Below are 27962 nucleotides of genomic sequence, written 5' to 3' on the forward strand. Positions count from 1 at the left end.
TACATGGTAGTTTCTTTGTAGCTGAACTCTCTACAATGTAACTTCTTCTAGCTGAACTCTCTACAGGGTGATTTGTTTCTAGCTGAACTCTCTACATGGTAGTTTCTTTGTAGCTGAACTCTCTACAATGTAACTTCTTCTAGCTGATCTCTCTACAGGGTGACTTGTTTCTAGCTGAACTCTCTACAGGGTGATTTGTTTGTAGCTGAACTCTCTACAAGGTAACTTCTTCTAGCTGATCTTTCTACAGGGTGATTTGTTTGTCTCTACAGGGCAATTTGTTTGCAGCTGAACTCTCTACGTGGTAGTTTCTTTGTAGCTGAACTCTCTACAATGTAACTTCTTCTAGCTGAACTCTCTACAGGGTGACTTGTTTCTAGCTGATCTCTGTACAGGGTGACTTGTTCCTAGCTGAACTCTCTACAGGTGATTTGTTTGCATCTGAACTCTCTTACATGGTGGTTTCTTTGTAGCTGAACTCTCTACAAAGTGACTTCTTCTAGCTGATCTAATTACAGGATCACTTGTTTCTAACTGAACTCTCTACAGTGTTATCTGTTCATAGCGGAACTTTCTACTGGGTGATTTGTTTGCAGCTAAACTCTTTGCATGATTGTTTCTTTGTAACTGAACTCTCTACAAGGTAACTTCTTCTAGCTGATCTCTCTACAGGGCAATTTGTTTGTAGCTGAATTCTCTACAGGGTGATTTATTTGAGCTGAACTCTCTACATGATGGCTTCTTTGTAGCTGAACTCTCTATTAGGTACCTTCTTCTAGCTGATCTGACTACAGGGTGACTTGTTTGTAGCTGAATTCCCTACAGAATAACTTGCAATGTAATATAACTGTGTAAATTATACATGCAGCTGAATACTTTATTAGGGTGACTGTTCTATTAGAGTATCTCGATCTCGCATTTGCTGCACGTAGTTGCCTTTCGAATCATAACTCAGTGATTTGTAATCCGATTCTTCTGTACTACTGCAAGAACTTTCTATGATGATTATTCCAGCTACATACTGATTTTCAGCTCGTTGCTCTAAGCGGTTTGCCTGGTAGACACGAAAACTAATAGTTTTTTTATTCATAAAAATCGATCGCGTAATTTTGGCACAGGTTGGGTTTTGTGTCATATCTCCATGGTCTTTATCCCGATTCCTTTCAAACCACAAAAAGGCACTCCTACGATGGTTGCTCCATCTACATATCAATTTTCAACTGATTCCTCCAAGGGGTTTACCCTGTAGGCGTGACAGACCTTCGACCTTATTTTACGCAAATAATCGGTAATAACTCCGTGAATGTTCATCGGATTCCTACCAAAGTTGGTACGGAGATCCGCCTTAATGAGCCCTTTAAGTGTGCCAAATTTCAGCCCAATCCGAGTACGCATTCGTGTTTTATGGCGAAGTGTGCGAAATGAAGAAGGTGAAGAAGAAGAAAAAGAAAAAAACGAAGAAATTAAAACGAAATTTTGTTCGCTCGTATCTCTGAAATGGCTGGAGCGATTTTCTTCAAATTTGGTATGTAGACTCCCCTAGGCAAAATACACAGGCAAAGCAATATTACGTAATGCACATTACGCAAGCACGTGAGCTTGTCCTACCCCTTGGGATAAGGTTATTCATTGGCGCGTGAAAGAATAGGAATATTAATAGCAAGTTATTGTCATCTTGTATACACAAGATCCTTATAATGGAATTATATTTCATACTTTTGCAAAGAAGCTACTGAACTGATACAAATGGGTGGTTTAGCCAGCTAGGCACCAGCCTATTATGCTGGCATAATTTTGAGCATAATAGGTGCCAGAAAGCATCAAGCATAGTGCTAGCATAATAGGCAGAATAATTATGTCATACTGTAAGCAAAAATACATGCCACTGATTCGGGCACTGAAAAAGGTGGACAGAACAGTTGATGCCGCAGCGAAGCATAGTTATTTGACATGACTATTATTATAATTTACAATGTAGCCAAATTCTTAATGCACAACGAGCGTTAACTTTTAGTTATTCATAAGCAAAAATTTATCATTATCCATTAGAAAGTAACAAAACATGGAAACTGCAGAAAAATTGAGCATGATTATGAGCATAATAGGCAAAAATTTTGAGCACTGCAGCATAGCATAATAGGCTGGTGCCTATAGTCAGCTACAAAAAAAACAACATTTCAATTAGATGCAAAAAAATGTATGGGAAAATCTATAGATGCTGAGAGATTAAGGGTCAATAATCATCATGATAATATATGGGACAACAGATTTTTGTGCTGGTAGCATAAAGACATGTAATAAAAAGCACATACCCTTACTGCTGCCAGAGTTCTGTGAGGTTTGGACATAATATTACAGCTGTAGCAAAACTGCATGCTGCTTATGGCTAGCTTTGACTCTTTTTGTAGACTTTATACACCTCAGTTTGTATGCAAGTTCATTTTATGTATTGTCATACTCATACTCAATTGTACCTGACTACTGTGATTACTGACAAAAAAAAGTGCAAATGCACAGTTAGTGTGTGTGTGTGTTGCATGTGACATAAAATAAAATAGCTCCAGTATATATAATAATAAATGCTAGAGTCTTAATATTTACAAAAATCTACAGCCAAATGCACAGTTATAAGCAAAAAATGTGTAAAACCCCATAATAATTACAAATAACCTATAATTTTACAGTTAATTATAGTAAATGGTTAAATTATTTTTTTAAATACTTTGTTCGTTGTGAAGAAAGTATCTAATGGCAAAAACCTCAATACAGTGGAACCTCTCTTATCCGGGCAGTCTGGTACATACTACTGTCCGTATCTCAGAAATATCCGTAACTAAGAATAACATGCTATTATGCTAAAGTGACTAACTTAAATACAAGTAATGTTATTATTGCTATCAGTTAGTGCTATGCAGTTTAGTGGGCAGAGGGGAAGTCACTACAGAGCATTCATGATCACTCCCCTGGGCTGTAAGAATGCATTATCACCTAGCAACCAAGTGGTAGTTATTAGTAGTAGAATAAACAAGCCACCAAACAGGTAAACAGCAACCTTTAGGCTCCCTCCTTATGCTTTCATCTAAACCAAACTTCATTATGGTCAATAAACTACAAGCCACATGACCAATTTTGGCTGTCTGGACAATGGAGGTGCCTGGATAATAGAGGTCCGGATAAGGGAGGTTCCACTGTATATCTTGTTTGCCTACTCAAGAAAAGTTTGCAAACTTTGTTTAATTGGTTGCAGTAGATGTGCATCGGTCATGTTACACTGAATAGTACACTACTGATCTTATTTACTGATTTTATCTTCATCTGTGGTGAAGAAAAAGTGATACAACAAAAACTTTTCTAGCAATGAATTCTCCCATTCATAGTGCAAGTCTCAACTCCATGTATTGTTGCAAGTAACAACTATTGTAGTACACGTTTGTAACTTAACTAAGTATACATTATTAATAATACGTAATAAAAGAAATGTGCGATTATGCAGATCTGGTCACATACTGTTTTACAAATCAAATAAACTATATACACAGGAAGTCATCTAAACACTGAAATTAGAGTAAGTCTCAAACGACTGCATGTAGCGCAGGACGACTTCAAAGATGAACTGGTACATCCCCTACAAGATTTATATAAGAAAAGCATAATCATACATCATGTTAAAAATTGTCATAAAATGACTTGGTATACATATCAGCCAGCCGGTGCATACTTCTGCTGACAATAGCAACTATAGCTCTTCTTGAAGAGTATATTCTTTGGCAGAAACAGCAAAATATTCTCTTTCCATTTTATACATTTCATTTTCAGCAACTAACTAGTTCATGTGTACACCAGCCTGTTACCCCACACCAGTATGGACATTTAATCCCTAATCAGTCTATACCCAAGACCAAGACTGGATTAGGGATTAAATGTTCACTAGTATATCTGCAGGTGTAGGCGACCTCCCTTGTTTCCCAACTTTTTTATGACCCCTAACTGAACTTAAAATTCCTAATTTTTCCTTATACTTGTTTGTTTGCTTTTCTTGTAACATTATTATGACTGGTATGAACCCACACAAACCACATCAAAAGAAAGGATGATGCTAGAGATACAGTTTTCATCTGAACATATGTCCAGGGTTACCAATTACTGACTGGAAAGTGAAGTGTCCATTACGCTTTGCTTCTGAAGCTGATTTTGAGTGACACTTTTGGCCAGAAAAACCCAAATCTCCAGGATCCCTAATATACAGTACGGTGTATGATAGCTTTTGTAATTCCAGCATTTAGATGCTTAGTATGATTAATGTAGAGGTATAAGTTAATTTAGCTGCTAGAATCTCACCAAACTATCCACAGCTCCTGGCCTTTTGATACGGAGTAATTTAACTACTTGGAATATATCAATACACTGCTCTGCTTTAAATCGTTCTAGTGTTGTATAAATGGCACAGAAGGTAGAGCTTCGACCCAGTCCATTGCTGTGTATAAAATTTACATACATCAAACACATAACTACACACTATGCTATCAGTACCTGCAGTGTACAACAATGGGTTTGTTGGCAGTGCTACGCTGAACTTTCTGCACCTCCTCAAGCATCGATATCAGTTCAGCACTATTACTGGAGGGAGTGTGAGCTAGCCAACCATGGAACTGAAACTGGGTAACCTGGTGGCTCTTCTTTGTCTATAGCACGTAATAATACAACAGCACACATATTCCCCACACAAAAACACTATGTATAATAAATTCAAACAACTGAGTGTGTGAAAGTTAATGTTTTGTACCATTGTAAGAATACCCACCAAATAAAATAGAATTCATGCAATTTCCTTAAAGGAAAAATTAGAAATTTTAAGTTCAATTAGGGATCATAGAAAAAAAGTAGGGAAACAAGGGAGGTCGCCTACACCTCCAGATATACTAGTGAACATTTAATCCCTAATCCAGTCTATATATACCCAAGACCAAGACTGAATTAGAGATTAAATGTTCACTAGTATATCTGCAGGTGTAGGCAACCTCCCTTGTTTCCCTACTTTTTTCTATGATCCCTAATCGAACTTAAATTTCTAAATTTTCTTTTATAACTTGTTTGTTTACTTTTTTTTGTAACATTATTATGACTGGTGAACCCACGCATACCGCATCAAAAGAAAGGATGGCACCAGAATTAATGTTTTCGCCTGAACGCGCGTCCCAGCTATCACAAACTGCTTCGAAAGTACAGTGGCCACTACGCTTCGATTTCAGCTATGTTCAGCCCGTTACACAGTGCTACAGACAAAAAACAGTAAAAGATGTCCCTCTGCAACAATCCAGTCACCACAACAATACAACGATTCACATGCCCCCAACTATCAATTACTGCCTTGTAAGTGCAGCGGCTATATTACGCTTCGCTTTCAGCTATGCTCAGCCCGTTACACAGCGTTACAAACGAAGAACAGTCAGTCCAGTCACCACGGAAAATATGGACGATTCCTGTTTACAAACGTACTGTAGGGAAGCCATGCATCACTCTACCGCGAATCAACACCTTTGGCTGTCAGCAAAAGAAATGGGACACAAAGGAGGACAAAGGTAAGTCCATGATGCGTGCATTGCACGTACTGTAGTATGCCAAAAGGCACGTCTCAGAACGAAGCAACATCGAACAGTGAAAAAATCAAGCCCGTAGCCTTAGCCATTATCAAGTTACACTTGCCTGAAGGCATCAGACAGGCAGTTAGTCAGTAGAAAATTCCATTGTATATTTTTTTTTTTAAGCTTCGTAACAATTTATTGGAAGTCTTTAGGATTGTACTAAAGGCACTTTTGGGCTTGGGTATACCTAACCAATACTGCCAAGGTGCCACGATGGAGTTGTGAAGCTGGTTTTTGGGTGAATTTTTGGCTAGGAAAACCCAAATCTCCATGATCCCTAATATACAACACTACCATACTGTATGATAACAGTAGCCATGTTTTGTATTTGTGACTACAATTTATGAGGGATACAACCAAACTTGGTGTCACCTATAGGGTCTATTGTAATTTATGATCTTACCTGATTATCAGTGACATTCATTGATCTGGTGGTAAAATGCTTAGCACTATTTTCACTAGTCAATTCAACATCCACATCATCAAATGAATGAACACCAGTGTGGGGCCAATAGCATGCACACACCTCCTGTAAGATTATACACCATGTAACATCATTCTTATTGACTGTGTTGACCTCATCATTCTCCAGTAATTTACACAACATTACAACAGTTGCACACTGTTTATCAGTGATCATTTTCCAGAAGTCTCTAATGGTGTTTGCTATTGGGGACTGAGCTATGATGTATGCCCTACTCTGCTTGTAACCCTGTATAGTAAAACACAGTCAATCTACCACAATATGTTTGCATATGAATACATCTTACATCAGCATATGAGGCATTAATATAGCTCTGCTTTAAAGGCACTCGGCAACGCTCCACTGAAATAAAACAGAAAAATACGTGATAAGTATATCATCTCAATATACCAGGTATGCAATGGCCAAGACGATTTTTATCTGTAAATGTATTGGCAGCAGCACACACCACATCTTCAGCTCTGAGACTGACTTTGTTTAATAACTACAGATACCAAGATCAATACAAAGTGTCAGTAAGAGAATGTATTGTCTATACAAACTTTGAGCTCTTGCTCAAAACCAGTCAATCCGGTCATTTGGTCTTTGGTCTTCAGTTTAGCCATTGCAGTCATCACATCTGATGCTTCAATGCTGGTGTCACCACATGTGATGAACTCCAGTGCAGCATCATGGATGAAGATGTACTGCTCCTGTTCAACAAATACATAAATAAAAATATTATGTGTGAATTACACACGAAGATAATTGTGGGCAGGTTGCAGATGTACATGTGCTTACCAGGGTCTGCACCATTTGAGGACGTTGGTGCCTCAGTTTGTTAATGACATTGTGAATGTCCACAACATTCTCATTCTTCACTTGTCTCAGAACAATATCCAGAGCAATGAAGGTCCCAGTCCGACCCACACCAGCACTAAATGTATGAAACAATAACATTAATAATTTAGTTTTAAGCAATATTTCCAGAACTAATTTTGTAATATCACTTAGACATGTTTTATTTGATCTTTTATGCTTTTATGTGCTTTTGAATGCTAATCTAGTAGATCAAGGTCAAGTATAGTGACCTATTTAACACCTACTGATGTTAGCAAAATTAAGCAGTAAGTGCTGGTCTGCACAAACGCAAAACTTATTTTGTAGTACAAGAAATACAATCAGACTTGGCAAAGGTGCTTAAATCACGTCAAAGCAAGTCATTATTAATGTTTGGTAACTACAATAACCAAATCAATTAATACTTTATATTCTAGCACTTAATCCTCTTTATGTAGTCATACTGTAATTTTTGTTGCAAAAATAATGTATGCAAAAATTAAAATATTTATATACATACCTAAAATTTTATTACCAACTAGCAACATATATAGTCTGGCTTACTTAAAGGTACAAAATTTCCAAGTATCGACGTATAGCTCACTGGATTTAGTACTATAGCTCTTAACTTTAAAGCAAACATCTGTGCACTGCAAAAGGATTGAGTTACTCTAATAGAACAGTCATACACAAAAATAAATTTTGAGATATACAAAAAATTTTGTCATGAAATGCACAAAAACATACAACATTACAATTTGTGCTTGGCTCTTTAACACATGTATTGTTGTACAAAATCACAATGATCTTGTGTGTCTGTACAAGTACTAACCTGCAATGTACCAGCATAGGGTCTTTAGTAGCACAGTGAAAACCTCTAATCCTTCGATAAAAGCTCAGCATTCCTGTAGCATATTCTGGTACTCCGTGATCAGGCCAAACAATGTAGTGAAATTGAGTCACATCAAAGGATTCTCCTAATTTCTGAGTATTGTGCGAAAAAGTATGCATAAGCAATTCCCCTTGCGCGCACACGCAGTGTGTGTGTGTGTGTGTGTGTGTGTGTGTGTGTGTGTGTGTGTGCGTGTGCGTGTGCGTGTGTGTTGACCTGTATAACGATTTTGTTGTATTGCCAACATTCTGTGAACTTAATACAGCTAATGTGGCAGGCCTCTATATACATTGTTAATAAGCAATATTGAAGAAAATATATTAATGCGTAGCTACTCTGCTTTTCTTCAAACATCCTCACTTAATTTCTCACTGATCAATACTTTTAGTATAAAATCTTCTAGCTTAAATGGTGTGAACATATATGTGATTGGCTGAGTGAAAAACCTGCTGTATTAGCAAAATTTTGCTATAAAATACATAAATGTACTTGACAAAAATTATGCACATCTGGTATGTACCCTGTAGTGGTGAATCAGTAAAATCTATGCACTATCAGATTTGCCTGCTCATGAAGAGTAAGAATATATGTTTGTTTCCATAAACTAAAGGGTACATGAGCTACTGGTGCTTGATTATGATGCAGTAGAAAGAAAGTTTTCTATCATAGTTTCTAGTGTTGGGCATTTAGGTGCTAGTGGTATTTTCAATGAGGTGATATCAATGTGGCATTTTCAGATATCAATGTGGTTTTCTAAAATACCAATATCTTTTGGTGGTTTAGTGGTGGCCATACATTAAGCCAATCCTCATGCAAGCACTTTTACGCTGCAGACAAGCACAAACTTATGTGTGTAAAAGTATTCACCTGCATTATAATGATTTTACTTCTACGGTGTACTTACTTTGTAGTACAGTTGTCATTTTATTAGAAAGTTTTACTACAAACACAGGTGTGAATATAAGTGTAAATGTACAAATCCTAATGTACCCATCTTATTAATAATATTAAAAGGTATTATCAGTTTAGTGATAGCAAGGTATTTTTCTCAATACCATACTGTTCTTCAAAAACGCAATACTGCCCATCTCTAACTGTTTCTTTATTTGAACCGATTTCCTAAACAAGCACTATATCTTGGTGGATTTGCCAGTTCATGGTGAACACACAGAACCAAGTCCCATTTTTACAGTCTGTTTCAGTCATGAGTTACAATTGATTAATTAAGTGCCTGCAATGCAATTTATTTGCAAACAGTTGCTGTATCGATCAAATTTCTTGCTGTCCCAATAGTTTAATCAAAGACTATTTAATACATGAACATGATTGGCTAAAACTTTCTCCTTAGTTACACAACAGAGAAGCTACAATTTTGCTCAACTGGTCACATACATGTGCACATGCATCTACACACACACAATTTTCCCTAACATAAACCAGTTGTGAAAATGTTTAATAAAAATTCTTGCTTCTCAAATGCTACTAGCTATGTATTTTTGCTATGCTACTATTTTTGCAGGTTTATACAGTAATTCTAGTACATGGTAGTCTAATATGTGGTAATACAAACTGACCGTTACATTAAACTTTCTAATAAGATACTCAGTGTATCTATTCTCTTCCAATAGTGATACTTTGAAAGGCGTGAACTCAACTTCTCCACCAACAGTTTCAGGCCAGTATTGAAAACATTTCAACTGCAACAGTTAACATCCATGTTAGCAAAGTACTACTGTAACACATACAAACAAGTCCACCTTGTCTCCTTCTTTGATGTTAGTCAGCATAACAATTGTTGTAACACGTTCTTCCCAAATTACAGACCAGAAATCAACAACAGACACTTTTAGAGGAGCTAGAGTATGTAATATGGTACCAAGTTTAGACAGTCAAACAAAAAATATATCTCAAACCTTGTGCAGCAATGAATTGCTTGCTCTTCTTGTAACCCTAGCAGTGACACATTTAATGTAACAGTTCAAAGCAATGTACACACATACATCAACTGGAGAAGCATTGACATAGTCATTTCCACTATCTTCATAAGAAACAAGTTTTATTCGGTTACTATCATCTGTAGCAAAATGTATGCATAAATTGTATACACACATTAGGTTGTTAAGAGATGTCAAGTATGTTTAGTCAACAATTAAGGAAAAACAGTGCTACTTGGTGTACTATTTTTTGACTGATAAACTTAGTTTACCAAAACAGTTATAATTCATTCATACATGGAACAACATTGGCAAATCTGTTCTTTGGCTTGTGTTCTTTTTTAGTTCCCACAGTTACTGGCATGTCATGACCACTGTACAGCATCTGTGTATAACAAAATAAACAAGTTTTTTAACTAGATAAGTCTACATACCTTAAACCATGATTCAAACTGTACATTAAAGTTGTGATGCATTGCTTCTACATGAGCTTCAAACTCATTAATAAGGATTGGTTTATCCACCACCTCATGCAGTGGTAGAGAAGATTCAGTACCACCATATTCTACAAGAAATAATATAACTTGTGTACACAACAACAGATTCTATTCAGTACTTCACAGTGTTATAATGCAAAAAGAAATTTTACTAAATTTGATTATATCTTTACTAATCTACAAGAGGACCACATTTATCTGGTCCTCAAATCAGGAACACTTGGTTAACCAGATAATCTGAAGTGAGACACATAACAAATAATAGAAGGGAAATGGTTGCAGATTATTTAGCTTGCCAGCTGCAATCTGCTTGAGGGCTGCCATTCAAAGGTAGTGGCATGCAATTAGTTAATTTGTTGATATTTTGGTGATAACTATTGGCTAATTGGTTGTTGGTGATCATAGGCCATACCCTAGCATACAGTGGGGTAATCTGCTTGCATTGCTGTGCATTAATGCTAGGAAGATACAGTCAACTGAAATCACCTGAAAATAATGCGCTCACTTGAAATCAGTTTACAGAGCTGGCACATGACATAGTTTTGCATGGTGACTAGCAGTATGCTTAAAATGATATGGTTAACATTTAACTCTGCTACAGCACCATGAGAGGCTATCAATGAGGGGATTCACTTTCATGATTTGCCATACTCTAATACAGCAGTCAACTACTCTAATAGAACAGTCAGTTACTCAAGTATACTGCTGTAATAGTGTATACTTTATCAACGTAAGCAAACAAAATGCATCATCCATCCCTTCATGACTTCTGATTTCCTTCCACTCTGCAATAAACACAGTATGACAGCTAGAGCCTACCAATATAAATAAAATTTGGAGACTAAAATTTTTCAGAATAGTTAAAAGTAGATTGACATTGCTGGATGTGGCATTTTTCATGCTGTAGTTATGTATGTCAGTTTGTCAGCCCACCGCATATCAGATTTAGAATTACCAATGATAGAGACTAATGTATGTATCTCCTTCAACATGCAGCAATTCAAATAGTGCATAACTAAACTCAATCTAAGAAGGCTAAAATTTCCTGTGGGGGGGATGCCTCCAGACCCCCCAGTTAGAGCATGTTGACTTTTTATTGCTTGTGTCCTCTTAAGCAAATCTCTGGATTTGCCCTTGTTGCCTAAACCTGAATCCACCACTGCTGACTTTTGCGAGGTACTACCATCAGTTAAGTGGATAAGTGGTTGCACTTTTATGCATGCACACTAATGATCCAATGCTGTTCTTACCCACAGTAGACATTTTGACTAGCACTTGCATTGTCTGCTCAATGGTCCCCTCAGAGTTAGTGGCCTGACATTTCCACTCTCCTTCATGTCGTTTAGAGGCCTTCACTAAAGTGAGTTGACCATCTTCAGATATAGTAACATCATCATCATTAGTCATGTCTCTGTAATATACATAATAATCCAGTAAAGTTTGATTCTCAGAATGCAATTTAGCCATGGGAATTGAACACAACTGTTTAACAATGAAGTATGTTGTAAGGCTAATTGCCATTACTAACTACATAGTACAAAATGTACTGTACACATACCTGTTGTTAAGGTACCAGTACACCCAAAGAATTGGTTGACCAGACACATAACATGGGAAGGTAGCAGCAACACCTTCTGTTACATAATATTGTGATGGCATATCCATGATCATTGGGGCACCTGTAGTGACAGTGACAACAATAATCACTGATGTCATGATCAGTTTACTACACCATTCATATATAATTTTATATATTATATTTTCAACTGCTGCCATCTGTAAAAATTAGATGGTGTTTCATTTTCATACCATTATCACAAAATGATGCAAAAAATATAGTAGATATTTCATGAAGAAGAGTTTGAAAGTTGAGATCCCAACATGCATTAAGTAATGGTAAATACATTACCAAACTATGGGATACAATGCTTAGTACATACAATACATAAGTAACAAGCCAGCCAGTTAGGATCCACACAACACCACAGCACAGATGTTACTAATGACAACTACCTAGCTAAGTATATTGGTATAGTATAAGCCATTTTTAGACCACAGCAAGGTGAAATACTCAAATTTCATTGGCTACTTACAGGTATCTAAATTCTGTAGATCCCTTGTTCATGTCTCAATAGATCCTGTCTCTGGGGCAATGCAAAACACAGGGTTTTACGGAATTTAGAAACCCTCAGGCCCTGTAGTAGCGCCCTCGCTTCACTCATGTGCTACAACACAGGACCTTTCAAGTTTCTAAATTCCATAGAACCCTATGTTTCAATGTCTAACTATTATGAAAACATGATAACTGCACACACACACGCACACATACACACGCAAGCAAGCACGCACGCACGCACGCACGCACACACACACATACACACACGCATCTAATTCTTACGTAACACTGGTATCTTTTTTTCCTCGTTCATGAGCTGAAGAGCACTACCTTTCTCAGGTTTATCAACCAGGTTGTGTGAATGAGAATGATGTCGTCTATGGCTAATAAAACTAAATTTCAACAACCCATATTCACTTTTCCCTCACCGTAGCATGAACACAACAAACACTACTATGACAGTTATCACAACAACAGCTAAGATAGCTCCAATGACTCCTCCTGCTACAGCCCCTCCTGAACCACCACTGCTATCTCCAGGTTCTGTACAACATGAAATTATTTTCAAAAATAAAATGTAACCAAAGTATCCTACTTACCCATCACATTCAGTGTAATACTACCATTAGCCATTACTAGTGGACTTGTGTTGATCACCACCTCACACTGGTACTCTCTACCATCATCATCTGTGCTCAATTGTGATATGTTGTAAGTGTCTGTGTATACTAGTGAACTGTCCATCACAGTTGGTGATGTATCATTTGTTCTCATCAATACCATACTACCTCTCCACCATATAATATCCACTCTACTGGTGATACCTCTCACAGCAGTTACACTACACTCCAGTGTTAGTGACTGATTAACTATTTGACGGTTGAGGGAAGTAACAGTCACGGTACTGGGAGTGGGTACTGTAAAATAAAATAGTTGTGGCAGTTGCATGATATCGTCACTATAACAATGAATCCACAGTGTATCATGATTTACCTGTAAGAGTCTCAATTGTAACTGATTCTGATCTTCTGGCTCCAGCTGATGACATCACATTACATGTGTATGTACCCTCATCTCCCTCCATCAGGTACATGAAAGTTACAGTACTCATTAAACCACTATCAGTGACGATTACTCTATCATCATTTGCAAGAGTGTTTCTTTCAGGTCCCATCCAATTGAATGTTACTGAATTTAAACCCATTCCAATAGCTGTACACTGGATCATTTTGGAACTACCCACCATAGCTCCTTGTATGGGACCAGGTAGTGATATGTCAAATGGAGGTACTGTAAATAAATATATTAAAGCATTAACATTGGTTCAACAGTTGGTGAAAAATAAATAGTAATAAATATATTTAATCCTTACAAGTTCCATTATATAGGCAATATTTTCGTAATTGTCAAAGAAAGTGCTTTTAATACAGTTTCTGTGAATATACTTTCATTGACGGAAACATTAGAACTCCAAAATGCATGATTATAGCTAATGAAAATGCATGTCTCAGACTAAAGCAACATTGAATAGCAAAGAAACCAGGCCAGTAGCTATAACCAAAATTTAATATGCTTGGTGAAGGCATCGGTAAGGCAGTTAGTTAGTTAGCAGAAATTCAGTCAATAAACACATAGAAACTGGTTGAAAAGGCTTGGGGTCACTTTGAACGCATCATTGGATTTCATTATGTGTAACCAATACTCTCCAGTTTGGTGGCCATGGTCCCCACTATACAGTATGGTACATGCATGGATAATTCAACAGGTTTTTACTACTGAATTTGCTGTTACCTTTCTAAATGACTTTTGTCCCGTTTGCAATAGAATTCATTGTTTTTGGGATAGAATAATCATACTTTTTATAGATGCATCTTTGCAATAAAATTATTACCTTGGCAATTAAATTTGGTATGCAATAAATTTATTACATTAGCAGGAAATTCCATTACAACTGATCAGTGAGCAACTGGCTGGGTAAGAACATTATGCGAACCAGCTGAAATGAAACTGACAAGAGCTTGTATTTGGACTTGAATTTTATTTGCTTTTCAACACTAGTGTGTTGAATAAGAGAGTGTAGTAGTTAATTTTCAGTACTAAATTGTCTTACACTATGGATTCCTATCACTGTTGTTCATTATTGATGGGAATTCTGCCATCAGGTGCATGTGGATCCAAAGTTTATTCAACTTTATAAATGGCTGCATACGTACAATCACAGCTGTATGCCAACTATAACAAGTTTGCTTCTATCTCGGCCAATATAACAAACATATAATAGTGCTAATTGCCAAGGCAACAATTCCATTGCAAATCTATGCATACAGGACAAAGTCAATTGTAAAGGTGATAAATTCAATAGCAAAACGTGTAATGTATGTTATAATTTCATCACTATAACAAAATCATGATTTACTACCAAGAATCCTAGTCCAATTACTAAAAACAACACCAGGACTTTTGCTTATTGACCCACAGAAAAATGCAACACAGAAAAATGCAACACAGAAAACCAAGAAATAGCACTTCTAGCAATAAGAAGATAGTAGAGCTTGTATTATATTATACTTGGCACAGAAACAACATGCCAAAATATTAATATACCATATAGCAGATTATTTTCAAGTAGGAAAATTTTGCACAAGAGGCAAAATCTGAATTCTGAAGCTTTTAAATTTCAAAGAGTACATATTTCAAAGTCTGGGCAGATTTCAAATAAATTGGAAATTTATGTCACAATATATGAAAGATATGCATGCATGGTTGCCAACAACTACCTTACTGATGGAATAATCCCTATCCCTATGCACTTAGAGAGAAGATTGGGGAAATCTCGAGTGGAGTAATTTTAATCCTATGGTCATAGAACTACACTGCACTATAATGCAGCTAACAGTGCTGGCTAAAGAATTTGAATAGGAAAACATGCAAGAGAATGTACAGAATAACTGAGAAGACACTTCTTTGTTCGTAACAGGCCTCACTGACTACCAGGAAAAGCATATCTCTTTGATTAGAAAGGGGATGTGTCCCCTATGTATGCAAACAAAAAATGAAGGGCAGCCTTTATAGAAGTGATAGATGAACAGTTGAGAAGATACTTCTGTATTGCTTAAAGTTGTTTGTTTGAATAGCACTTCCTTAGCAGTGCACAGCAACATAATTGAGAGAATTACAAAATAATTCACTATGAAATACAATTTAATTTAATAATTTTGTATGCATTATTACATAGCAAAAGCCTATAACTAGTAATATTTATACATTGTTGATTGATTCCAGCTACAGTTAGTTACATGGCACCTGCATGGATTTTAGAAGTAGCATAACCGCATCATTTTTTTTTCAGAAAATAATTCCCAAAAAAAAAAAACAGGTATGCCCACACCAGCCATGACACACATCTGGTTTAAAAACACTATAAGACCATAAAAGGATTCATATTTCTATATGCTAGCATGGTTAGGCATATAGCTATACTTTTAAATTTTCAAGGGGGATATATAAGACACCAGCATGGGCTCCATTTACACACCAGTATTTAATGTCTGACTGTAATTAAAAAGCACATACAGTGGTCCCTCCATTATCCAACCATCAATTATCCGAACGTTCTGCTGTCCAAACTGTGTAAGTTACTGTTCTATTAAAGTATTTTGCCTCAAGTGTATGTCCTATTTTAACTGCGCTCTGTATACAAATGTATGGTTTTTTTATTTTTTCATTCATCCAAACACACCTAGTGTCCAATGGGTTCAGATAATGAAGGGACCACTGTATTTACAACACTGGTAATGTCAACCAAAGTTATGAATTCATATGTTCCATTAGCATTTTGTCACAATATACGCATAGTGGACTGAAGATGAACTTACCAACATTAACAGTGATGGTCTCACTATCATTTCCAATAGGATTAGTCACAGTACATGTGTATGTTCCACTATCACTTGTAGTAACACTATTAATGGAGTAGTCAGCACGGAACACTGCACTAGTATTAGTATGAGTCACTGTAGTGATACTAGTGGACTGTATAATTGGACCACTATCCTTCCTCCATGTGAATGTGTCTGGAGGAGAACCTCGTGAGGTACAGGACAATGTGAGGGGAGAACCAACATCAATTGCTAAAGAAGATAATGATGAAGGGTCTATCATTGGAGCAGCTGTGTAGAGAGATGAAAAATGAGGTGATGGGGTACATATCAAGTGACTCACTTCTTCCACTAAAGTACACACCCACCCTCAAGGTCTGGTTCATCATTGAACTGTTCATCATGATACATGAGTAAACACCTTCTTCAGTAGTAGTGAATGTTCCACACAGATATAAGTTGATTACTCCTGGATAGTTCCTTTCATTTTCTGCCCGTACATCAAATACAGAACCATTGCAATTTGTTCCTACAGGTAATTGAGCTCCATTAAAGTACCATCCACCCAGGTCAGTACTGTTGTTAGCACCAGAAGGTCCCAGTCCAGTAGCACAACGAAAAATTGTATTTTGATTAAGTGTAAATGATTCATTAACAAATGAGTAGTCATTTATTCGATTACTAGTAATAAACATCATTGGTCTAAACATCGCAATACCTAATATGTACACAAGTAGTAAATGATGAAAAAATTTGTGCTAAAAATATGTGACCAGATCAGCAAAAAATCTGACATACGTAATAGCACAAACCAATGGGTACAAAAGATCACATATTTTTAAATGCTTTGTTCTCTTCTCTAACAGCAAAAACCTGTATATCATCTGTTTTGTCTACACAACAACAATAAAAAGAAATGTAGTATTTACCTGTTCATGACAAATACAATGGTAGAAGTTGTTATATCACTGCATTCGTAAGTTATAACTATTTTACTAAGTGCCTGTAATTCATACAAATTGAACATTGTGAATCCAAAATTTCTCAGCCTATGAAACTGAAACTTCACCAGAGCATTGTTACCATTCATTCCCATAGTAACACAAATAATGGATATTGAATTTCTATTCTGTGAATACTATCCCACTAGGGACCTGTGAGAGCCCTAGCAATATGCAGTCTAGGCATGTGACAACAGCTGGGATCTGAGATCTGTTCTACATTCAAGAACATCGATTTCTCACCAGCATATGGTTTTATTCTGTAAACGCTATCCAAGTAGAGACCTGTGAGTAGGCTTAAAGCCTGTGAATACAGGGAGTCAGAAACATGTAACTAAAACTGCAGAAAAAAATTCCAGATCCAGAAATTTTGAAAAATGCACTATCAAGACTCACAGTCTGGTTACATAATATGTGTATAATAATCATGTTTACATGTTGTCAATAACAAAATTTGGTGTATACACTACAATTACACACGGAATAAAAGTCACCTAAGATTCGTACACTAATCTAGATCAAAAGATCAAAGCAACCTAGTTATAAAGGTGATACTTCTAAGCTGCAGAGCAACTCTTTAATTTTTGTATATTTATCTCCAGCAACTCTAAGCAATCTGTTATTTGTAGGTTACAGGGTCAGCTCTGCAGTTTTCCGGTCATTAATGTCCATAAAGTCAATTGGAGAAAGCGTTTTAAACATCTTCAAAATGTGTTACTTGGCACAAGAAGCCACAGCTTGACTACTGTGTGGACACTTAGTACATGTACAATCAACCATCATGTCTCTAGCTGCTTTAAACATAGAAGCATTTGCTTACATGGATGCAGAGTCTGCAGACTGACTGATATTGACAGTAGGAACACACACAAATGCATTTCGGGAAACAATTTCAAGAAACCAGCCTATGATTAACTGTGGGTACACATTCCAGTTTATAAGATGAAATACAGCTAAAAACATGTGGAATCAGAATTTGGCAACCAAGAAATGGCTGCAAATTAGTGATTGACCTTAATATTGATTTTGATTTAAGGTGTAAATTCTAGACAATCAATAATAGTTGTTCTTCTTATAAACACAAACAACAATCACACATGCATACAATCACCAGTACAGGTCCAGTACAAATTCAGAACCAGTATAGTACAGATTCTCACAGAATTTGTACCAAAACGTTGCCTTTGGATCTCTTTTATGTGTGCCAAATTTCAATGCGATAGGATTGTTTTTGTAAAGTGTGCAAAATAATGAAGAAAAAACTTGAAACTTTGGCCATTTGTATATTATTGAGAATGCCTGTGGCAATGTACTAAAATTTGGTATGTGGCCTGTTCTACATGGTAAAGTGAATTAACTCCATTGTAACAATCATTTTATTAGAATTAAAGAACATGGAAAATCATGTTTTTGTTCTTCCTGTATATAACCCACTGGTGTTGCCTGAGAGAGAAGTAGCTGCACAGTGTGCGAAACACACTCTGCATAGTGCAAAGCACGAGAATTCTAAGGGTGGATCTGAGGGCATGTCCCCCGGATACTCAGATGTGTAATTTTCATGATATTTCACTGCTAGCTAGCAATATAAATATACTCAAATCACCTAGCCTATGCCTTATTACTCTTCAGAGTTTCTATACTATAATAGGTAGGTAGGTAGGTATAATTGTATACCTGATATTCAGGGGGCACAGTATGAAACTTGCTATATATATGACTGCATAACTACTAATTAAAAGATAAATTAAGGGGTCTGGGGGGAAGCTGCAAGATTTTTGCAAATGAAAGACTTGAAAATGCCTTTAAATCGATGCTGATCTGTACCGTAAGCGTATATTGTACCGTACGCGTACGGTACATACCATACACGCACAGTATATCATACGCATACGGTGAAATATTTGTGCCATACACGTATGGTATATACCGTATGCGTATAATAACTACATGTTCCACAATCCACATACGTATTGACTATGTATGTATACTTTTATAGGTTTGCCTTCAGCAGGCCTTACAGACTAGTCAGATCGTTGATCGATCACGAAGACTACACTGCTGCACTTTGCTGCTGCCAGCTGCTGCTGCTGCTGCATAGCAATTGATTTCTTCCTTATTATTGTTATTGTTGTTGCTGTTGTTATTGTAATTAGCTATAATTACTCGTGTAGTTAATCATTACATGCAGTTTCGAGTCTATCATAATAATAGAGCAACCCGAAACTGAATACGCACAGTAAACTGAATGTTACTGTGTTGCAAAATCAACCAATTTTGAGGGAGCAATTATAAATAATAATAAGCAAGTACATGCAACTATAGCTACGGGGAAAATGGAAACTTATCACCCAAACCTTGCAGAGCCCAATATCTGGTGTAATTGCATCCTGGATCGGTTTGTCCAAAATTAAACACCCGACAAAAGTTAGATTCTCCCAGTCACCTTCACCACCAATAGTAGTGGTACAGTCAGCAATGGATCTAATAATTGACAGTGCAAAAGGTCCCAAAAGATTCCAAACTAGTGGAATGAAATCACCTCCTACTTTTTCCACAGCAGCCAGGTGCTTTATATACTTAGCATTCTTATAGCCACCTCTCCAGCTGTCCAAGCACAGGAAGTAGAGGAGATACGAGAAGGCCGAGTAACTGTATTTCGTGATAGCATCACATCCATGCATGCATGCAAACGTATAATTCATCGCTGCCAGGTGCATGGTACCAATATATAGCTACATCACTATTAACATCATGTGATCCTTTATACAATTGTTATGTAAAACGATATTGAACATGTATATAGGAATAGTTTGTATGTATATAGCTACAAGGGTAGCTTACACAAAGGCACAAAAGGAGCTAACTCATTTACATACATGGGATAATTAACCCTTCAGATAGTCACAGCATGTAGCTAGCAACTTTCCAAATTAAAATACAGGTGAAACAATATCATGTAGGGAGCAAAGGTTTGGTGTTGGCTATGTTAGAAGATAATGTTATTTCGTGACTTCATACTGAATCATGCGAGAGAAATGAAATGTGATGAATATATACATAAGTTTATTTATTTATTTTTATTTTCCAAAAATGTGCAGCCTCAGTTTGAGGATTAACGCACATATGAAACATGCATACAAAATGTGTTACAATATGATTGATTATGGGATTACTGATTGGTAGGAGAAGTAATAATAATTTCAGTTGGTGCTTAAAAATTTGTACTGATTGTTGTTGGATTAGGTCAGGTGGGAGTGAATTCCAGTCTTATTGATCTAGGGAAGAATTGAGTTACTGCACTGATTGGTCCTTGTATACATATGATGAAATCTATATTTTATGATTTGTAGCTAAATTAAATATTAATTAATTGGAAGGCATAGCTCTGCAGACAGCAGATGACATGGATTCATGCATGTCTATACAGAAAGCAATACATCTACTGATAGATGGGTGTGGCTAAACTTACAGATAGTAGCACATGGTTTCTATAAGTGGGCGTGGCTCATGTAGAAACTAGACCTTGAGCTAGACTATGATGTGTAACACATTTAATGTTTCGTAACGCGTACAGCTATGCATAGCAGTAGTAAGCCACCGAGTCTTATGCTGTACTTAATATTTGCTAATGGGGTTTAACAAAAGTATAACTACTAATCTAATAACCGATTAGGAGCTGCTGCTTTGGTTTCATGCACTAGTCCGTAATGCTAGACAAACCAGATCCTTTCAGGCACCTAAATAGGGTCGACGGAACCAGACTAAGAAGTAGGCGTGGGGCTGTAACAGCAATGCAGTATTATCGCATTATACATGTTATTAGACTTTCAGATGGTCAAACTAATTATTTCATGTTGCTGGCACTTGACCCGATCCGATCCAGATAGCTAGCTATCATCTCAAATTGTGCCATGTTTTGTGGGGTTTTTTTTTCCTGTTTGGTGACCCTTTTTTGTCTAAGTTTTACTGTCGGTTCAATAGCAAGCCCTGCCGTAATTGAACCGACTTTCGATTCATCATCCACTGCCAATTTTATATTATACCGTACGCATACAGTATGTACCATACGCGTACGTATATACCATACAGGTATACGCATATGGTATGTACCGTATGCATACGGTACGATATACGCCTGCGGTACAGAACAATGCTAAAAGCCAGTAAAACTAGTAATGACTTGCAAATTTTTCATGGGAGCTCATGCAGCATGCCCCCCTTATAGAAGAATTAGTCTATGATTAATTTATTATTGATTACTGAGGCAGCTAGCTATACAGTGAATTCACTGCACAGCTACAAAAAAAAAGCCACACAGCTACAAGAATGCAGTATATTATACCGGTCGGTAGTATAGTCTGAGCAGATCATGACGTAATCTATTCAAAAATGGCATGATGTGGGGTGAGAGAGTTTGCTCAGTTTCTTGACCAGATGAGTGGGTAGTTGAAGAGTAGTTTTTTTACTCAAAATCTCTTCCAGATGGCTGCCATGTGATGGGCTGTACAGCTTCCTGCCGAGGAATGAGGCACCTAGGTTATCAATGCTAGCCCTTCAAAAAGAAGCCAAAAGTGACAAGCCAAGAAATTCTGAAGACTGTTTTATGCAGATTGAACTGTGATTTAAGTGTGCTGGTTTAGAATCAAAAAAGGCATCTGCCATACACATGATAAATCGAAACCCACAATCATTACATAATGTACAACATGATGCGAACGCTATGCTGCGCTGTAAGGTAATTGTAAGTACCGTCGCGTAGTTTTGTGCTTTAGCTAGGCTGAGAAACAATAGGAAGAACTCAAATTTTCAAACCCATGAAACTCAAATTTTCAAACTCATGCCATGCATTTCAACAACATCTGCAAAATGTACTTGTAGATATGGTCATCCATAGATAACTAGCACATGATTGTATGGAAGTAATATAGTTCAAGTTGGTTTGCTAGTTGGTCAGGCTCCAGATTATTGATCCAGCTCAGGCCTGATGTCTCCTCTGGCCCTGGTATGGTAGCAAAGCAACAAGTACAGGATTTTAATTCTAACAGATTGTAGAGCATAGTTGCAATATTTATAGTAGTACTGTTTAAGTGTGGATCGCCCCTAAAGTGCCGCAAGGTGCATAAAATGCCACCTTAAAAATTATCCTAGACACATCTTGAGCAACTTTTACAGAATAATATTAGTCTATCTAACATCAAATAGAACCTTGAAAACAAAAAAAACACTTAAAGGCAGCCAAATACAGAACTTTTTAAAAAATCTGATACTCATATTTTCAAATGCATGCCAGCCTGACCACAGTAGCAAGGCTGAAGGCCAAACAAAACAGCACACAGCCTCCATTTTACAGCATAATAACAAACTCACCAGTGGCATGCGCCTTTAGGGGTTCTGATGAGTGTGTGCCCTCTATATCTTGTCTTTCCTTTTATCTCTATCAGGCTGGTCGTTGTCTTCTTCATGCATATCAAAGTGTTAATTTTCCATATCAACACTTTCCTTGAGCAGAATATTTAGGAACTAGAGATCTAAGTGATAAAAAGTAGTAATACAAGAGATGAATGATGGAATTACAGCATACACTGTAGCTCTGTGAGAAATTCCTGCATTGCATACTTACCGATTTTCTCACAATGCTATGCTGTTATACCATCATTCATCTCTTGTTCCACTACTTTATAGCTTGGATCCCTACTTCATTTTTTAAAATATACAACCAGAGATCACATGTTTACTATAATGTAAATAAATGTGTACGTGCATGCATAAATTGTTTGTATTACATGTATACCTGATATACGAAGTGTTAATGGTCCACTGGTATAGTCAACACCACCAATGGTTACAGTACAAGTGATGGTACCAGCATCCTCTGCAAGTAGAGTATTACCAGTTACATTTTGTGTTGTCTGACCAGTAGGAAAACATGTTGGATTACGAGCATCATTAGTAAAACATCCTGTAGTGTTCCACTGTGTTCTGGTTACTGGAAATATTGTTGATCCACCATCACTTGATGTCACCATACATGTCAGAGTGACACTACTCAATATGGGATAGTCAAATGTGTTAGTAGATCCACTAACTGATGTACCAGCTGGATTACTGACTATGGTGACTACAGGAACTGAAATAATTATGTTTAATGAAAATAAGTACCACACCACATTTATGTATATTTCACTACATATATCTCATGTATATTCGATAGATGTATTTTTGGTTGTGCTTGTGGTACATAAGGTTGAAAAAAATATCATGGAAAAGTTTGATTTATTGATTGATTTTGTTACTGGGATAAGCAGCTAATGCTGATATTATCCCAGGGAGCTGTGAAACATTACAGCTCCAGAGCATACATAAATTTACAATTTATATACATGTACATACAACAAACTTATAACTAAAAGTAAAGTATTAATTATTAATCATTGGTCCAGCCATTACAATCGTGATAATCTATTAGAAAACGAGTTAATTGAGTCAGATTCAATTATTTGGTGGGTAAACTATTCCAGTCATGAATGGTCTTGGGAAAGAAACTCATCTGGTAATACGTTGTTGATGACCATGGTACCACATAGTGGAGTTGGTGGTAATAGCGGGTGATATAAAAGAATACCATGTCACTTTACTAATTACATCTTTGTACGTTAAGCATTGCCATAGGTGAACAAAGCATGAGACACGTGGCCAAAATACTACAAGACAAAGCCGACTGCTATATTAGCATCAAGGCAAGTGTACAGCACTTTATTATTCACATAGCACAAGCAAGACAATGCTTTAAATATAGAACAAAAGCCATACACACTCCAGAGAAGGCCATGGCCACACATGTTCCACTGCAGGTCTCTTAGCATGATTGTTAAGCTTGTGATGCATTACTCTAGGGAAGAACAATGTTAGCTATTCATGAATGTATGGTTAAATGCTAAATTTATGCTTGAGACCAGCACTAGTCTACAAGGCTGGAGGAGACGGTCCGGTTGGTCAGGCCTGAGCAGGACCAAAAATCTGGAGTTAGACCAACTAGCTGACCAGCTCAAACTATATTACGTCATGCAATCTCTGGACGATCATATCTACACGTAAATTTCAGATGTCATTGAAAATGCATGGCACGAGTAGTTACCTATAGTTTCTCAGCCTAACTGAAGCACAAAACTACACGTTCAGTACTTCCAATTACCTTACAGTACAGCATAGAATTTACATCATTCTGTACAGAAATGATTGTAGGTTCTACATATCACATGTGCTGACAGTTGGCATTTATCACGTGTATGGCAGGTACCTTTGATTCTAAACCAGCACACTTATATCACAATCCATATTCATAAAATATCATTAGCATTTCTTGGCTTGGCTTCTTTTACTGGGGGAAGGGCTGGCAGTGACAAACTAGGCACCTCATTCCGCAGAAGGAAGCTGTACAACTATACATTATATAAGGTAAGTGCGCCTGACAGTTTTTGCTTTCGGTGCTCTATCTCCGCCATGCAAGCAAATTACCTAATCCTTAAAATATGGTGATAAAGCCTATCCTATGGTGCATCAGTCCTGCAAGTTTCATCAAAATATCTTCATTCGTCGAGAAGCTGCGCTCCAAAATTCAACTATGTGTAAATTTTGTGCATGCTCCTAACTCTGGACACCTTTTATCATGCCTGATACAGCACTTCCGAAGTTGATTTCAAATTTTAAACACCGCCACACTAAACTTGCATCTATTGCCCACCTTATAGTCAATTTTGAGAGTCATAGTACCTTTCGTTGCCGAGTTATGGGTATTTCAAATCTATGGTGTATTTACACAAATATTTATGCAGCTTCAATGAGACTGGCTCTTACAAAATTGTCCATAGCAAGTGTTTGGCTGATTGTTTGCAAACAAAACTTGGTACAGTGGTAAGTCATAGTTGCCCCTCTGCACTATATTAAAATCAGCCAGAGAACTCTTTGAGTTGGAAATAAGCAGCGATTGTCAAAGAATTTTTGTTAATTTTGCCACACACTGCAATAAATAATTACTTCGTTTAGAAAAACTAGCAGGACTTTTAAGCTGATTTTAGCATCTTTGTATATGAAGCATTAATCACCTAAAAATTCAAGTAAATGCTGTTGATAGTTTTGGAGATATGACGCCAAACATTGGAAGTGTCAGGAGTTAGGAACTGTCCGGAATTAGGCGCACTTACCTTAGTGGTCATCTGGATGAGATTTTGAGTAGAAATCACTCCTCTTCAACTATCCACTCATCCTGTTGAGATACTGAGCAAACTCACAGTCTCACTCCACATCGCGCCATTTTCGAATAGTGATTGATCTTGTGATTGTCCACCAGTATATTTATGTGATGATCCGTTCACTTCATTGCATACAAACCAGTATAGTAGTACACTGCATTTTTGTAGCTGTCTGTTCTATAAGGTGGCCATGCTGCATGGGTTCCCTGTGAATTTGGGGGGAAAGTTGCAAGTTACCAGTACTAGCTAGTTTTACTTAAAATTTCGCATCAATTTCAAGGCATTTTCAAGCCTGTAAATTGCAAAAATTCTGCAGCTCCTGGGGGTTGCACCCCCAGACCCCCTTGAACTTCTAATTGCTACCAACTGTACACTAGCTGAGCCATATAGCAAGTTTCATGCTGCGTCCCTTGTACGTCAAGTCCACAATTACCTACCTATTATACATAGTATAGAAAGTCTGACGAACAACAGATAGGCTTGAGATTTATATTGTACACTAGCAGTGAAATATCACTAAAATTGCATATTTGAGTGTCTAATTTAAATTTCCTGTGGAGGCATGCCCCCAGACCCCCCCTAGAATGTTCGTTCTTCGCACTTCATAGAGTGTGCTTTGCACACTGTGCAGCAACTCCTCTCGTTGGCAACACCATGTATATATACAGGGTGTAGTAGCAATTTCAACATATACAATGGCCTGACCAACTCAATTTTCCCTCCTCTGGCCCTGGTCTACAACAGGACCAGTAGCAGCAATGTCTTTACCAATATACTACACTGAAACCTCTTTAATCCAACACCTTTGTAATCCAGAATATCTCTATAATCTGACATTGTTTTGGGGTCTTTTTATATGTAATACCACCTCAATAATCCAACATCCTTGCTAATCTGACACAATTTTCTTATCCCAAAGAGCATCGGATTATAGAGGTTTCACCGTATTTATTTGTTTGTCAGAGACAGGGGTTCACCAAATTAAAGGCTCAAAGGGGTGCATCATGGCCAGGGTAGTAGGTAGCTATATAAAGCAGGGAGTATGCATTTCCATTCCGTGTGTCCATAGATTGGTACTGCAGATGTAAGTTTTCACACTCAGCAATAACTGTGGAGGATTCTTAATAGCGTTGAATGTATGTACATGCGTTGAATGTTGTATTAGAGTATTTAACTAACTGCTCTATTAGAGTATCCTGATCTTTTGTATGATCTTTTGGGCTCTGGATCTGCCACTGATAGGTGATGATAAAGAGCAGGCAAAACACTGGAAAACAGAAGAGAGATAAAATAGAAACAGTATTCACAAAACTAAAAATTTGTAACAAATGATGGTTGCACTCAAATTAAGCAGAGTGAATGGTTTTTAGCAGGTAAATTTTGGTTATGATAATGACTGGTTTTTATTGATAATATTGTAAAGTAGGCACATAGTTAAGGTGAGTAGAAAGGTCTGGCCAAGCTAGTTCTGTATTACACTCAGCAGATAATTTTGACCAATTTCTGATGGTAGGGGTCCAACAACTAGCACACATACCCATCAAGCAGCTCTTTGCCGCACTTGCTCCAAAAGTAATTGATCCTTGGAAGTATGAGGATTCCATACGTTGCATATTCCAGTAGAGGTCGTACTAAACTTGCACAAACAGTAGCTTTAGCAGTCCAAGTTGCACCCCACAGATTAAAGAATTAATGCTTTTAATGCTTTAATACTTCAAATGTTTGATTCATAACATTGTGCTACATTAGTACTGCATCTTAGCTACTGATATCAAGTGGTAAAGGTCAAAGTTTACATACAGCGGGTAGCTACTATATGTACAGCAACTATTAAACCATACCAACAACTCAAATATTTAATAGCAACCTGCATCAATGTCTCAACATTACAACTGCCACAAAGTACTGTACTGGATTAAAGGTAATGTACATACTGTATATTGCTCAAATGAAATAAGCATTTTCTTTAATACAGCAGTTGGATTTTGCTTAATTCACTAGTGTATAGTCCAACATAGCATTAATAAGTTATACTGTAACAAGAAGAGAACTGCAGCTTGCTAAATTTGAAGTCTCCTTCACAGTATGGCAGGCTTGAGGGCAGGAATGCCGATGACAACAATAAAGGAAAAAGTGATGAAGTGTAGTTAACAGTTCACAGCTAAAATCATATGTGACCAGGCCTGCGAAAATAGGGAATGTGGGCACAAAATACACCCTGTCACTCTACAGGTCATATCTCAGTACTGGAACAGAATATTTGCATTCTGTAACTTGCGTCATAAAGCCTACTAAGAGCTGAAAATGACATTGCTATAGCATAGTGGTACCAAAAGGTATGAGTGATGAAAGTTTGAAAAAATAGGCAAAAATCATGTGCCCACATGCCCTATTTTCGCAGGCCCAGTCACATATGCCTATAGTATCATAATATTAGGGATCATGAATTT

The 27962-nt window shown here is 37.0% G+C and overlaps 2 protein-coding genes across 2 annotated transcripts in view; both read right to left on the reverse strand.

The window, feature by feature from the left end:
* Window positions 1-27962, reverse strand: part of LOC136256576 (hemicentin-1-like) — a 160428-nt gene that overhangs the window by 106064 nt on the left and 26402 nt on the right. The gene's annotated exons all lie outside the window — the stretch shown is intronic.
* LOC136255347 (receptor-type tyrosine-protein phosphatase epsilon-like) lies at window positions 3443-16738 on the reverse strand. The gene is made up of 24 exons (XM_066048089.1): window positions 16606-16738; window positions 16260-16553; window positions 13378-13674; window positions 12984-13301; window positions 12813-12927; window positions 12667-12767; window positions 11827-11947; window positions 11519-11679; window positions 10206-10336; window positions 10069-10156; window positions 9838-9911; window positions 9751-9787; window positions 9595-9692; window positions 9412-9534; window positions 7778-7929; window positions 6907-7042; window positions 6669-6818; window positions 6517-6610; window positions 6413-6468; window positions 6220-6354; window positions 6046-6171; window positions 4531-4682; window positions 4339-4474; window positions 3443-3625 (listed from the first exon to the last, which is right to left on the reverse strand). Exons 1-24 carry the CDS (start codon window positions 16664-16666, stop codon window positions 3548-3550), a joined length of 3234 nt encoding a protein of 1077 aa, XP_065904161.1. The 5' UTR covers window positions 16667-16738; the 3' UTR covers window positions 3443-3547.

The sequence above is a fragment of the Dysidea avara genome, chromosome 5 (assembly GCF_963678975.1).
Source record: "Dysidea avara chromosome 5, odDysAvar1.4, whole genome shotgun sequence".
Taxonomy (NCBI): domain Eukaryota; kingdom Metazoa; phylum Porifera; class Demospongiae; order Dictyoceratida; family Dysideidae; genus Dysidea; species Dysidea avara.

What these genes read in the sequence shown, in the direction of transcription:
- LOC136255347 (XM_066048089.1), bottom strand. Translation starts at nt 16,666, where the DNA reads ATGATGAACAGTTCAATGATGAACCAGACCTTGAGGGTGGGTGTGTAC. An exon ending in ATTTGCCAATGTTGTTCCAT is followed by an intron (nt 9,912 to 10,068) that starts GTATGAATGAAT and finishes ATTTTGCTACAG; the next exon opens with ATGATAGTAACCGAATAAAA. An exon ending in TCTTGGCCATTGCATACCTG is followed by an intron (nt 6,469 to 6,516) that starts GTATATTGAGAT and finishes GTTTTATTTCAG; the next exon opens with TGGAGCGTTGCCGAGTGCCT.